The following is a 12,084-nucleotide window of genomic DNA, read 5'->3' as shown; positions in this document are numbered from 1 at the left end:
ATACGATACCATTTTGTCACACCTCATTGGTGTGCTCCTCTATACTACTTTCTTAGATAACCCTCTCCTAGAAACCTTTCATATGGAATGGTCTAAATCTCAACTTGCATTTCATTTGTTTGCCTCGTCTCAAGTAGAAACCCATAAAATAAGGGGTGGAACAGACAAATATATATATTTTTTTCCTAACAAGTGATTCGACATCAATTTTATTTTTCCACCTGGCCTTTTTTTTAATCAAAATAAGTATTTGGCCTTGAAATTTTTTTTTGGAAAATGTAAAATAATAATTTATTAGTGACAATTGATATTTCAGCATGAAACAAACAATGAAAGTGCTTAACAAGTATGTTAAAGTTGTATAAAATGGGTTAAGTTACTCTAGGATGCGCCATCACGATAAACTTGTCAAGACAACCCAAGTTTATACTACTTGACAAATCAAATAGGTCCTAAATTTTGTGAATAGGTAGACCTCAAGATGAAAGATTCTCAGCTACCTATGTGTCGAGTTCAGCCCAAACAAAGGTAACCAATTGACATAATAAAACTCTAAATATCCGGAGACTACAAGAGAGTACATGTGGCGGGATACACAAACAGTTGAAAAATACAAGGATGCATATCAATACACAAGGGATATTTAATTGAATTAGGTCTTGAAATCTAATATGTGGCCGGGTAATCCAATCCTAAATATATTTATCCAACGGTCAGAATTACCACATCATCTTTCCACTTGGCTACAAATTTGGGAGTCACTGAGTCACCCTACTAAGCTTATTTGGACGGATTATCCTAATGAACTTTTTCCATATTAAATAATAAAAATACAATTTTTTTTTATGATGAAAATCTTTTTTTTTTTTTCGGTAGCTTTGTAGTGAAAATCATTTTTCCCATGCCTTACACCAACAATATTTATATTCTGTATTCCTATAAACACTTACATTTTCTATAGTCCAAGTCACCTGCAAGTCAATATGATCTTCGATGCACAGTTTCTGCTGATAGTTTATATAAATTAAGGGTAAAACACATTTGGCTGGTCCATGAGAAGTTTGGGTTTAAATTTGAACTTCATTGGGCCAGGCCTTGGACTTGATCCCTTTTGAAGTTCATCAATTACCCAACATCGATAGCCTGGTCCAAGTTGCATCACAGGCTAAGGGTGTCAATTTAGATCCAGAACTAGGAATTAGGCCTGAACCGATCCATCCATTGAGTTATTGGCTCGATTCTAGATTTGAATTTTGGAACCAATTAGTAACGGGATGAATTGGTTCTGGGATGGATCTCCCAATGGTTCCAGAATCTTACCAGTTTGGAATCGGCTAGGACTGGAACCACTGGGACCCGTTTAAAACTTGCATATAATCGTATATAAGGTATTAATGTAAGTTGGGTTATAATATAGGATGTTGATTTGGTATTGGTGAATAGAATCTTTCTTCGAAATAGTGCTCTTTCAAATCTCTCAAAATGGAGCCAAACATATATGTTGTGGTTCCTTACTTCAATAGGATGCAAATATCTAAATTTTCATCCTTTAAGATACTTTTTCAGAACTATTATTGCCGATACTAAGTAGTAGTCACAATTATTGAATTAAAATTTTAAATTCATTTTGTGTAGTATACAATTTCTTTGTATTACTAGCTTCATACTACAAAATGAATTTAAAAATTGATATAGTGTGAGTTCGACGAGCTAGGTTCTAATATTTCATGAAGGAGATTACGGAAAAAAACACTATCCGGTAGTGTGGTTCCTAACTTCCTATGCCTAGACACAGGATAGGACAATGCAAAATTACTGCTCAGTCCCTAGTGAATTAAATATCTCACTCCATTAAATGCTCATGCATGCACTCTTATTGGTCCCCGCATTGATGGAACCGCTACACAATCAGTTAGCATTCTCTTACCCAAGAGATTATCATATTCTCACAATACAACTTAATTAAATACGAAATATAGAAATCTCTTCTATTGGTTGTACAAAAGAGATGGTCAACAAATCAAAGAAGACATTTTTTTTTGTGTTTTTTTCCAGTATCATTGCACAGAACCACAAATTTTATCCTCTCAATTACACTGCCGGCAATGTACTTGACGTCAAGTACATCTAATAGAGGGAGGTGGATCCCACCTCGGGCAGTGTGTTCGGGCAGGTACGTGATCCGCTGAATATGATAGAATAACAAAAAACCCTATTCACTATTTAAAAGTTAAAACTTAAAGTCAGGCAAAAGATCTATCATTTACGTCTATTCAAGATGACAGCTGTGGTTTCCATTGATGCAGATCCAATTAAATCCATTTGAGATAAGAAGCAATTCCTCATTGGTAGCAAATGGTTATGAAGTTATCGCGTGGGCCTTTATCGTAGTGTGACAGTGTGTAGCGCATATTCAACGGTCAGTGCATGGGCATGCAGCCCAACACACACTTGTATGTTGAGTTGCGTGCCCATGTGCTACAGAACCGTCGAATGTGCTCTACACAACAGAGGACCCAAATCCTGAGGTTATCCATAAAGTCAGTCCCCACTACATGACTTGTCCACCAAACGAAGTAACGAACGCAGAGGTGAGAATGAAAGATACATCTTGGGAGGTTTTGGAGATGTAGTAGTTAGAGAGAGTTTTAAAAGATATTATTGTCTTGTTCCCACCTGTCCAAGAATCAAACTTGGCTTATTTGATAAACTCAGGAGGAGAGACTGTACGTATTGTAAGTATTAAAGCAAATCGAAATTATTTTTAGCAGAAAATAGAAAGAGAGAAGGGGACATGGAGTGAGGAAAGAAGAGGCAGCTGGCAGTGTAAGAAAATGAGAAAAAAAAAAAAAAACAATTAATGAAGTCCGGCCTTCAGTACTCTATTGTCCAATGACTTGTAGCTTCTCTACCAACCATTCCTTCCTCAAAAGACGGTGGGTTTACTTGTGGTTGTGGGTTTGTAACTAACAACAACTATTCAGCTTTACTGTAATGGAAATTAATAATAAACGAATACATTAAAAAGGAGAGAGATCACCTGAGAAGAAGCAACGACAGAGGCTTCTTCTGCTTCAAGTACTTTAAAAAGGCCCAAACTTCCACTTCTTCTTCTAGTAATTAATCAAGGTGAGAAAGTGCGTGGGTGTGGAGATGGAATTGGGAGGAGGAGGAAGAGGAAGGAGATGTCATCATCATCTTATTGATAGGAGCAAGGAGGGAATGGGTTTGGTTTTGGTTTTGATGGTTACTGTGATGATGACTGTAGGAGGAGGAGGGATTGGGGTTGCAGCATCAACAGCTGAGGTTCACGTAGTGGGAGGTGATAATGGATGGGATATTTCTTCCGACATTGCTGCCTGGTCTGCCGATCGACTCTTCCGTGTTGGAGATCATATTTGTAAGTTTTACTCTCACAAGTGTTGGGTGGACAGTTGGATTCTCAAGTGCGATGCACTTGAGATGATATACTTCCGTAATTGTACCAAGAAAAGTTCTCTTGGATTCCCCACCCCCCCTCTTCTCTTTCTCCTCTAGTCCGGACCTTCTACCCATGTGGGTGCACCCTGTATGGTGAGAATCAACCAAATAAAATCTCCACCCCATCTACCAGGGATCAAAGGTGATCAAAAGTGAGGAGATTTTGTTTGGTTTGTTCTCACCATGTGGAGGTGGCATCCATGTGGGTAGAGACGATCCAAGCTCCCTTTCCTCTTTTTTTTTTTTATGTTTTTCATTATTTATTTATTTATTTCCTCGAGAAGGAGAGAGTTTAAAAGAATATTTAATTATTTATATACATAGGAATGGGAATCCCCAAGTGGGAATGGATGGGGACAGATCTCACCCCTCCCTGGGATGTGGATCCTATGTGCTAGAGGTGGGTTCTACATCCCATGGACGGTGTGAGATAGATCTATTCCTCGTCTCGACAGATCTGGATCGAAAGAGAAAGAGAAGAAGAGATCAATGTTGGATTTGAGTTGAGATCTTTGCATCTATGTTCATCCTAATGTGTTGTCATTTAAAAGGTGAAGAGAGATATTTATGGAAACAAAAGAGACATGTGTTGGCATATGAAGCGTAACGTATGTACAAAGGATCTGAATTCACCCATGTGTAAAAGTGATGTTGTGCAATTAAGATCCGATCTCATTTAATAACGAGACTTTTTTATTTTTTGGTGCGATTACAACCTACTTAGGCCTGATTTCTTAACAATTTTGGACTCTTAAAGTCTCAAACATTCAACCGGGTCCAATTGGTTTTGGTTTCAACTGGTATCTTATTGGTCTATTGATTCTAGAACTGTCGAGAAACCCATCCCAAAGCCGTCCAGGTCATTTAATAATTGGTTGCAAAAATAGTTGCCAAAATCCTCTCCTTTTCCGAAATTGTTTCCAAATCCGATGTAAAATCGTCACCCTCATGTTAGATATAAATTTATGAAATTGGATGGCAGGGTTTGCTTACTCATCAGGAGCAGGAGAGAACATAGTGGAGGTGGGGAGCATGGAAGAGTTGCAGGCTTGCGATGTGACCAACCCTATCCGTATGTATACGGACGGCCTGGATAGCATCACCCTCGATGGTGTAGGCACCCGCTTTTTCGCCAGCAGCAGCACTGATAGGTGCAAGAAGGGCCTCAAGCTTAACATCGATGTACTGCCGCAGCAGCCGATCCAGTTTCATGATCAGATGTACGATGCCGATGACGATGCCATCGCCACGGGACCAACCACTCCATCTGCAGCGGGTCCCTCCTTCTCTGCCACGCATGGCATTTCTCCTCTTCTTCTTCTTCTTCTTCTTCTTGCCTTTCTTTTAATTTGAGTATTAGAAAAAGACTAGACTAGCTAGGCTCACTTGAGAGAAGGATTTCAGATTTGGCTTTCCCTGTTAATTTTACTTTTACTTAGAGGACCAGATGCTCTTCTTACTTAAACATGTTTTCTGTTTGGGATTGGAATTTTTAAGGCTTTGATTATTTGATACTTAATGTGATAATTAGGGACTTGTTTAAATTACATGGTTTGATCTTTGATGATAATACTTGCCTTTTGGTATTGTTTTGCATAATATATTTTCTCTCTCCTACTGTTTATAAAATGACATATTTACCTCCTATCTTTAGAGGAGAGAGATAGACAGAAAGAGACGCTAGAATATGCTATGCAGTCTGACAGCATTCTTTATTACATTATCGTTTGACATGTAAATATGTAATATCTTAATAGTTACGTTGACATGGATTTGTTTCAATATAAAATGTTCCGAAATAAAACAAAAATAGATAAACATTTTTACTTCCCCGAAAACATGTCAACATAAAATGGTCCAAAAAGACTGGACACGCTAGCGTTGTGCCCAGTCCGAGTCTGTCACTCTCCCACCCCTAGTAGAAATGATCCCTTGCCCTTCCCTTCCCTTCCCTTCCCATCCCACCCCCTTTCCTTGAGGAGGAGGGGAGGGGTCATGTAGGTGACCCCCTTGCTGAGGCGGGGCAGGGGCAGAGCCGAAGAAGAGGGAGGGGTAGGAAGAGGGAGGGGTAGGGAGGGAGAGGAAGGGGGGTTTGCAACAGGAGAGGGAGGGGGCGAAGGAGCCTAGTTAGGGAAGACTGAAACATGGTTTAAATCCCTTTTTTTTTTTTAAAATCGATTCCAAGGTAATTCCTTAGTAACTCAAGTGATCAAGCTTTCATTCAGCTCAGCTTCACCAAAAAAAAAACAAAATTCAGCTCATCGATCCATAACTGGGCTGAAAGAAATCATATAGAATATTTCAAGGTAAAACAGTTTAGACATCCCAAGTTATTCGAACTATTATAAATGATATGAGAATTAAATTTCAGCATCACACCAATAAGATTAAAGATAGTGCATAGTCCAAGGAGTTTTTTTTTGCTTCATAGGACATTCATCCATATATGGTACTCTACCGCAAACACGAAATGTTCATACATGGGTCGGAATTATAAAATTTACCATTTTCATCCATTAAATTGGAAGTGTTTTCATTGTAACCAGGGTAGTTTAACCTCAAACATTCAAAATGTATGAAGTTTTTCTCTGTCAAGTTTTTTTCTTTTTTAAATAATCTCTCCTTTTCTCCTAGTGTAAGAAGATTGACTATTGTAGAAGGGGTTCAATTAAGAACCACTCTACAGTAGGATCGATGATAGGTTGCAGCAGAACATCAAATTAGAAACAAAATCAGAATTAGTAACTTAGTAAATAAGAACCAAACCAGCCATTGGAAATGGATCAAACTCAGATCAATTGGTGCTTGTATGGAGTAGAAGCACTGCTGAAAGTCTCACTTGATTCTGATGATTGAATTGAAAGATATGGCAGCAAAGCCAAAATAGAGGGTCAAGGGTTATCTCACAAACCAGCACTTTGTTTGGGCTCCAATGAGGATCGAGTAGAGGCCTTGAGGAGAAGGTGATCTGCAGCAAGTTTGGTGTAATTTTGATGGACAGAAGTGAGGTTATGAAGGGGGAATGAAAATAGAAAGTTTGTGACTATGGAGGATTCTAGCCAATGGAATGGGATAGAAGTGGGGATCGGATGGAGGGGGTGATGGAGTGGGGTTATGCTCCAAAACTCTGCAGGTTTGATGAAAGAATGTGGAGATATCCCACTCTGATGTTGCAGCAGAGGTCTTCGATCGATGGGTACAGCACCAGCAGCAACAGACTTGGGAGTGTTTGAGGATTGATTGCAGCCTTCAAAGGATTCTTCACAGCACTTGTATTGATCAACAGAGAAACAGCAGCATGAAGGATTGATTGCAATAGAAGAGAAGATAGAGAAGAGATGGACGGTAGGGGAATGGCTCTCTCAGCCGAATTCTCTCACCCACAGCTATCCCAACTGTTGAACAGGGGTTTTACTCCCATAATCGAGTGCAAGAATACCTCAAAATTTCATTCATTAATTATGTCTTGGTCTCTTATCTTCTTCATGCTTCTCTCTAGGTTGGGGCTGCGTTAAGTTATGCTCCATCGAACCAACAAAAACTTGCCACATCATCAGACCAGGCTGTCACTCACAGCAGTCGAATCCCACAACCTTGCTGGGCTGGTTTTGGGGTTTGTTCCTGCGGGTATATATGGACTTGTAATCTACATCAATGACACATACAAACTTGCCAAATATGTGAAGCATGATATGAATTATGAGTATACATATAATTTTTCTTGTATTCTTACAGTGCACATATTCATAATATCAACTTTTCTCTGCCAAGGAAATACATTAATTTCATTCCAAGCTTGCTAAACCCTTAGTTACTGCCTTCCTGGTGTTTCCAGGATGATTAAACAGAAGAAGGCTGAAAAGGGTTACTCAGATAAACACCTCAGGGTCCTAAGGTCATGGGCTCACAACCAAAGATATGGACCTCAGCTTCATTGTTAGCTCGGGCTTCATCAACAGCCTTAAGCCAGATTGTGGGCACATTTCCTGCGTATTTACTAAAGATCTTACAGGCTTTTTGGCTCATCACCATCACTCCTGTTAATCCATATAAAACATCCCATCCATTGGAGAAAATATTGAGAAGTGCCCTGACACTGTGATAGAATGCTACTAAGGTTCATGTGTATATTCATCATATTTGGAGGTCCCCATATTTTCAGATTGACATCGTAAAAGAAAAGTAATTCAATCTTTATACCAGTCTGACATTGGGAATAATGTATTTCCAATAGATCTTTCATTGGGGCGAAAGATATTTACAACAATGGCAGTGTTGACTCTGCTCCACAGGTATAACATTCATGTAAAAAAGAAACCCCAGATGAACATCAAGACAGAAAGGCAATGAATGACATACCTCCTTCGATTTTAGTCTTGCTTTAAAGTTAAAAACAAGATCACGTGTAGTAACTGGTGCCATATTCAGCAATGCAGCCCTGATTTCATTCTCAGTAACTGGTCCAGTCTTAGAAGATGATGCTGAAGGAGATAATGGATGGGATATCGCTTCCGAAATGACTACCTGGTCTGCCTGTTCTGTAGTAACTAGAGTCATTTGCAGAAATGCAGCCCTGATTTCATCCTCAGTAACCGGGCCAATCGATAGTGTTGGTCCAGCCTTACAAGATGATGCTGAACCTTTAGGAGGAGATAATGGATGGGATATCGCTTCCGACATTGCTGCTTGCTCTGCCGATCGACTCTTCCGTGTTAGAGATAAAATTTCTAAATTTTACTTCTCTTTCTACCCGGCAGAAGTGCTATTATTTTTTGGGGGTAAATTACACGTCACCCCCTGGTTTTCAAATGAAATTTAGATCATTCCCTGATTTTTGAAAAAACTCAAATCACCTCTTCTACAATAACGGTGTTAGTCTGCTGTTAGTTATTGATGCGAAAGGACTATTTTATCTTTGTATTAAAATATTAGAATTAAATTTACAATACTACCTTTCCTTCATCTTTAACATTGATCAAGAGTAGTTTAGGGATTAGGATAAATTACACAACACCCCTTAGTTTTCAATCGAAACTTAGATCACCCCCTGGTTTAGACCCCAAAATGACAAATTAATCCTTAACTTTAGCTTTATGCTGTTCAGTGATGATGTCACCCAGTTAAATAAATTTAAATCCCTAAACTACCTTGACCAGTGTTGATTTACGTTTTTACCTTTATAACTAAAAGGGAAATTTTCAGCGCCCCCCTTCTGTTGGACCGTGGAATTAATGCCAACTCATTAAGTCCCAATATTTCAATTTGGGCCCAAAACCTAATGGAAATAACCGAGAGTTAACTGAGTGGGAGTAAGATGTCTAAACTACCCTCAGTTGAACAAAGGGACAAAAAATGGAAATGGAAAATGGGGACTTTCTTCCCAACCCCATCTCATCCAGCTCTAATCCAACCATTCTTCTCAACCCCATCTCATCCAACCACGATCCCAGCCTTCTCCGAACAATTCAACCTCCATGGCTGCCCTCTCAACCTCCCTAACGAGCTCTTCCACGCCTTCAACAACGCTTGCGGTGCAATGAAAATAACCCAAATTAATGCACACACAGGGCTGAAACGAAGCCACTGCTGCCCTGTGCTTGCCGCTTGGCTCTACTCTGCATACTTTGCATACTCAGACTTGCGTTCTCGTCTATTGCTATTGTGGTACAAGGCTCCAACCCTTGAGCTGTTCTGATGCGTTCTTGGTGTCGAAAGAGGAGAAGCTTTTCGGTGGTGAGAATGTGAATCGCCTTGAGAAGGATTGCTTGAGTAGCAACAAGATGAGTAAGTTCCAGATTAAAGGAGAGGGAACAAGCTTTCTGGTTGTTCCAATTGTTTGAACTCACTCTACCAGGTGAGTAAGTTTCAGATTAAAGCTCTCTTTCAATTCTCTCAGATCGATCCTTGGTTAGAGATAACTGTGTGAAGTGAGAATCTGGGGAGTGAAGAGACAAAAGTCCCCCATAATGGAAATTTTCCATTTCCATTTCTTCTCCCAATTCCAAAGTCCCCATCTCCTAATTCCAGGAAAATTATCTGCTCCAATTCCATGGTTGGTATTTGGGGGAAAAAACCCTAAAGCGGACACAGGAAAAAAACGAAGAGAGAGAGAGAGAGAATTCATGATGGTGCAATGACGGCATCAAAGGTGCCCTTGCAGATCCGGAGAAATTCTATTTCTCTTTTTTATCTTCTCATTTTATCTCTTTCTGAATTTCTGTTTTTTACGTGATTAGGGTTTTAATTTGGGATGAAAAATGAGATTTGTATGGAATGGATGGAAGTGATGATTCTTTCCCCAACTTCTCGACTCTGATGATACTAAGCTATTTTTTCTCTTCGGCGAATCCAAGCCAAGAGTCTGATCCATTCTTTCCCTAACCTTTCTGTTTTTTCCTGTGAATTTTGAACCCTGAAAATTTTCTTACCTGCAACCCACTTTTAGAAAGGTTGAATTGCTGAGAATATGATGGGGCTGGGAAGACTGGAGAGGGTGGTGGCGGGGTTGCAGGGGAGCGAGAGAAGGAGGGTTGGAGGTGGTGGTGGTGGCAGCGGCAATGGCGGCAGTGGAAAAAACAGCAGAAGGAGAAGAAGGAGAAGAAGGAAAGAAAAAGGAATTAAAAAAAAATAAAACAAGGGCAAAATTGACTTTACAAAATTACTAACATGGTGACATCACTACTTAACTGTTACAATGTGATTTCCGTTAGTTTTTTGGCCCAAATTGAAATATTGGGACTTAATGAGTTGGCATTAATTCCACGGTCCAACGGAGGGGGGCGCTGAAAATTTCCCTAACTAAAAACCCCAAATTCTATCATCTTCCTCACACCACTCTATTCCTCACCAGCAACTCAATCTCAAGCTGAACTTCATCGGAGAGAAGAAAGAGAGTGAAGAGAATAAATTTTTTTTTTTCAAGATGGAACAACACTAGAAAAAAAAAGAGGGTAAAATACACGTACCCCTTGTAATGCACCCAATATTCCTCGTACCCTCTTAAGCTTCTGATAAGTCCACGTACCACTCCTCAATATTTCACGTACCACCCCTACTTTACCCCCTAAACTCATTTAAGTCTAAAATACTAAAAAATGACCAAACTACCCTTTTTTCTATTTTTTCTAAAATTTGAAAAGACCTAATTGCCTTGAACTATTTGCTTAAATTTGAAAAGACCAAAAATGCCCTCATCTTCCCCAAATCATCATCTTCTTTTAGATACCCAATACTACTACGACCACCACAAGCACCACCACCACCCACCATTAACACCATCACCACCGTGAAGCCCCACCTCCAACTCCTCCGCCCCTACCACAGGAACCTACGAAGGAGAAAATCCTCCTCAAGATAGAATGGATCAAATGGAATTTTAGGACCTGAATCACAACTCATAACCCTATGAAATCTAAGTTATAACCAGCGAAACAGCCCTCGAATCATCAAAGAAAGCTATCTGTAATTGTTCCTGGCAGTAGAGTAGGAAGGAATCCAACCTGAAACTTGATCTTAGAACCCCCAACTCAGGCAACTTTCCGACCTCCGTTTACAATTTGAATCTCTCCAGGGTACACATATACCCAAATGTCAGCCCAAACTGATAGAACCCCAACGAGAAAAAAAGAAAATCTTTAATTTATTTGGCAAATCCAGTCTGATCTCATGCTCACAGACAACAAACCGGCCCCAAATACCCTCCAAAGTCAAGAATTACGGAACATTCTGATAATTTTTAGTTGTTCAACCCTCATACCAGTAACTAGCTTCTACACCTCTCACCCGTCGATGCTCAACCTGTTCTTGCTAAAACCAGGTCTCACCCAATCGTTTCCAGCAAACCAAGCCCCACTCTCTTCTCCCTCCTCTTTCCTCAACTTTCTCTAGATGGTCAAAGACAGGAATCCCAATTGAGTAGGAAAATTGAAAAAGCAAGGAAGAAAAGTTGGAGATTCGGATACACTTTGGTGAATTTTCTTCCACATTTGAAGAATTCATCGGAAGAGTAGTCGAGAAAAGGCTCCTGCAAGTTAAAATTAGGAAGGCTACAGACCCGTGTTAGAAGTAATCAACAATCTCTTTGTTCCGCTTCTCCCATCCAACTTGGATTTTTTATTTTTGTCCAATTAAGTTTTGGAACTATTCTATGAAATCTTCTCTAATTGAATGAGAAAGAAATGATTTGATTCCTATTGGTGCTGGAGGTGGGGCTTCACGGAGGTGATGGTGTTAATGGAGGGTGGTGGTGGTGGTATTGGGTTCTTAAAAGAAGATGATGATTTGGGGAAGAAGATGGTATTTTGATCTTTTTAAATTTTAGCAAATAGTTTAGGGCAATTAGATTTTTTCAAATTTTAGAAAAAAAATAGAAGAAAAGGTAGTTTGATTATTTTTTACATTTTTGGACTTAAATGCTTTTAGAAAGATAAAATAGGGATGGTACGTGGAATATTAAGGGAGTGGTCCGTGGATTTATCAGAAACTTAGGGGGTACGAGAAATATTGGGTGCATTATAGAGAGTACATTTTACCCAAAAAAAAAAAAAAAAAAAAAACCATTGAGTCTGAACAACTGAAGCGGGAGGAAGAGGAGGAAAAAGAGGA

At 39.5% G+C, this 12,084-nt stretch overlaps 1 protein-coding gene and 1 non-coding gene across 2 annotated transcripts; both read left to right on the top strand.

Moving 5' to 3' along the window:
- The first annotated feature begins 3,205 nt into the window (after positions 1 to 3,205).
- LOC122640236 (early nodulin-like protein 1) lies at positions 3,206 to 6,790 on the top strand. The gene is made up of 3 exons (XM_043833383.1): positions 3,206 to 3,400; positions 4,463 to 4,756; positions 6,657 to 6,790. The coding sequence occupies exons 1-3, from the start codon at positions 3,223 to 3,225 to the stop codon at positions 6,788 to 6,790; spliced, it is 606 nt and encodes a 201-aa protein (XP_043689318.1). The 5' UTR covers positions 3,206 to 3,222.
- A 2,967-nt stretch (positions 6,791 to 9,757) lies between these two features.
- Positions 9,758 to 9,850, top strand: LOC122641226. The gene has a single exon (XR_006329873.1). It is a non-coding gene; the product is annotated as a small nucleolar RNA Z103 (small nucleolar RNA).
- The last annotated feature ends 2,234 nt before the right edge of the window (positions 9,851 to 12,084 follow it).

Source organism: Telopea speciosissima, chromosome 9 (genome assembly GCF_018873765.1).
Source record: "Telopea speciosissima isolate NSW1024214 ecotype Mountain lineage chromosome 9, Tspe_v1, whole genome shotgun sequence".
NCBI classification, from domain to species: Eukaryota; Viridiplantae; Streptophyta; class Magnoliopsida; order Proteales; family Proteaceae; genus Telopea; species Telopea speciosissima.
The sequence above is the reverse complement of the archived record's forward strand: the minus strand, read 5'-3'. Positions and strand labels throughout refer to the sequence as shown.

Bases quoted from the DNA above. Each gene is read 5' to 3' on its own strand.
- LOC122640236 (XM_043833383.1), top strand. From the start codon at position 3,223: ATGGGTTTGGTTTTGGTTTTGATGGTTACTGTGATGATGACTGTAGGA. The intron at 3,401-4,462 runs GTAAGTTTTACT...ATTGGATGGCAG, and splicing joins CCGTGTTGGAGATCATATTT to GGTTTGCTTACTCATCAGGA. The intron at 4,757-6,656 runs GTCCCTCCTTCT...CTGATGTTGCAG, and splicing joins AACCACTCCATCTGCAGCGG to CAGAGGTCTTCGATCGATGG.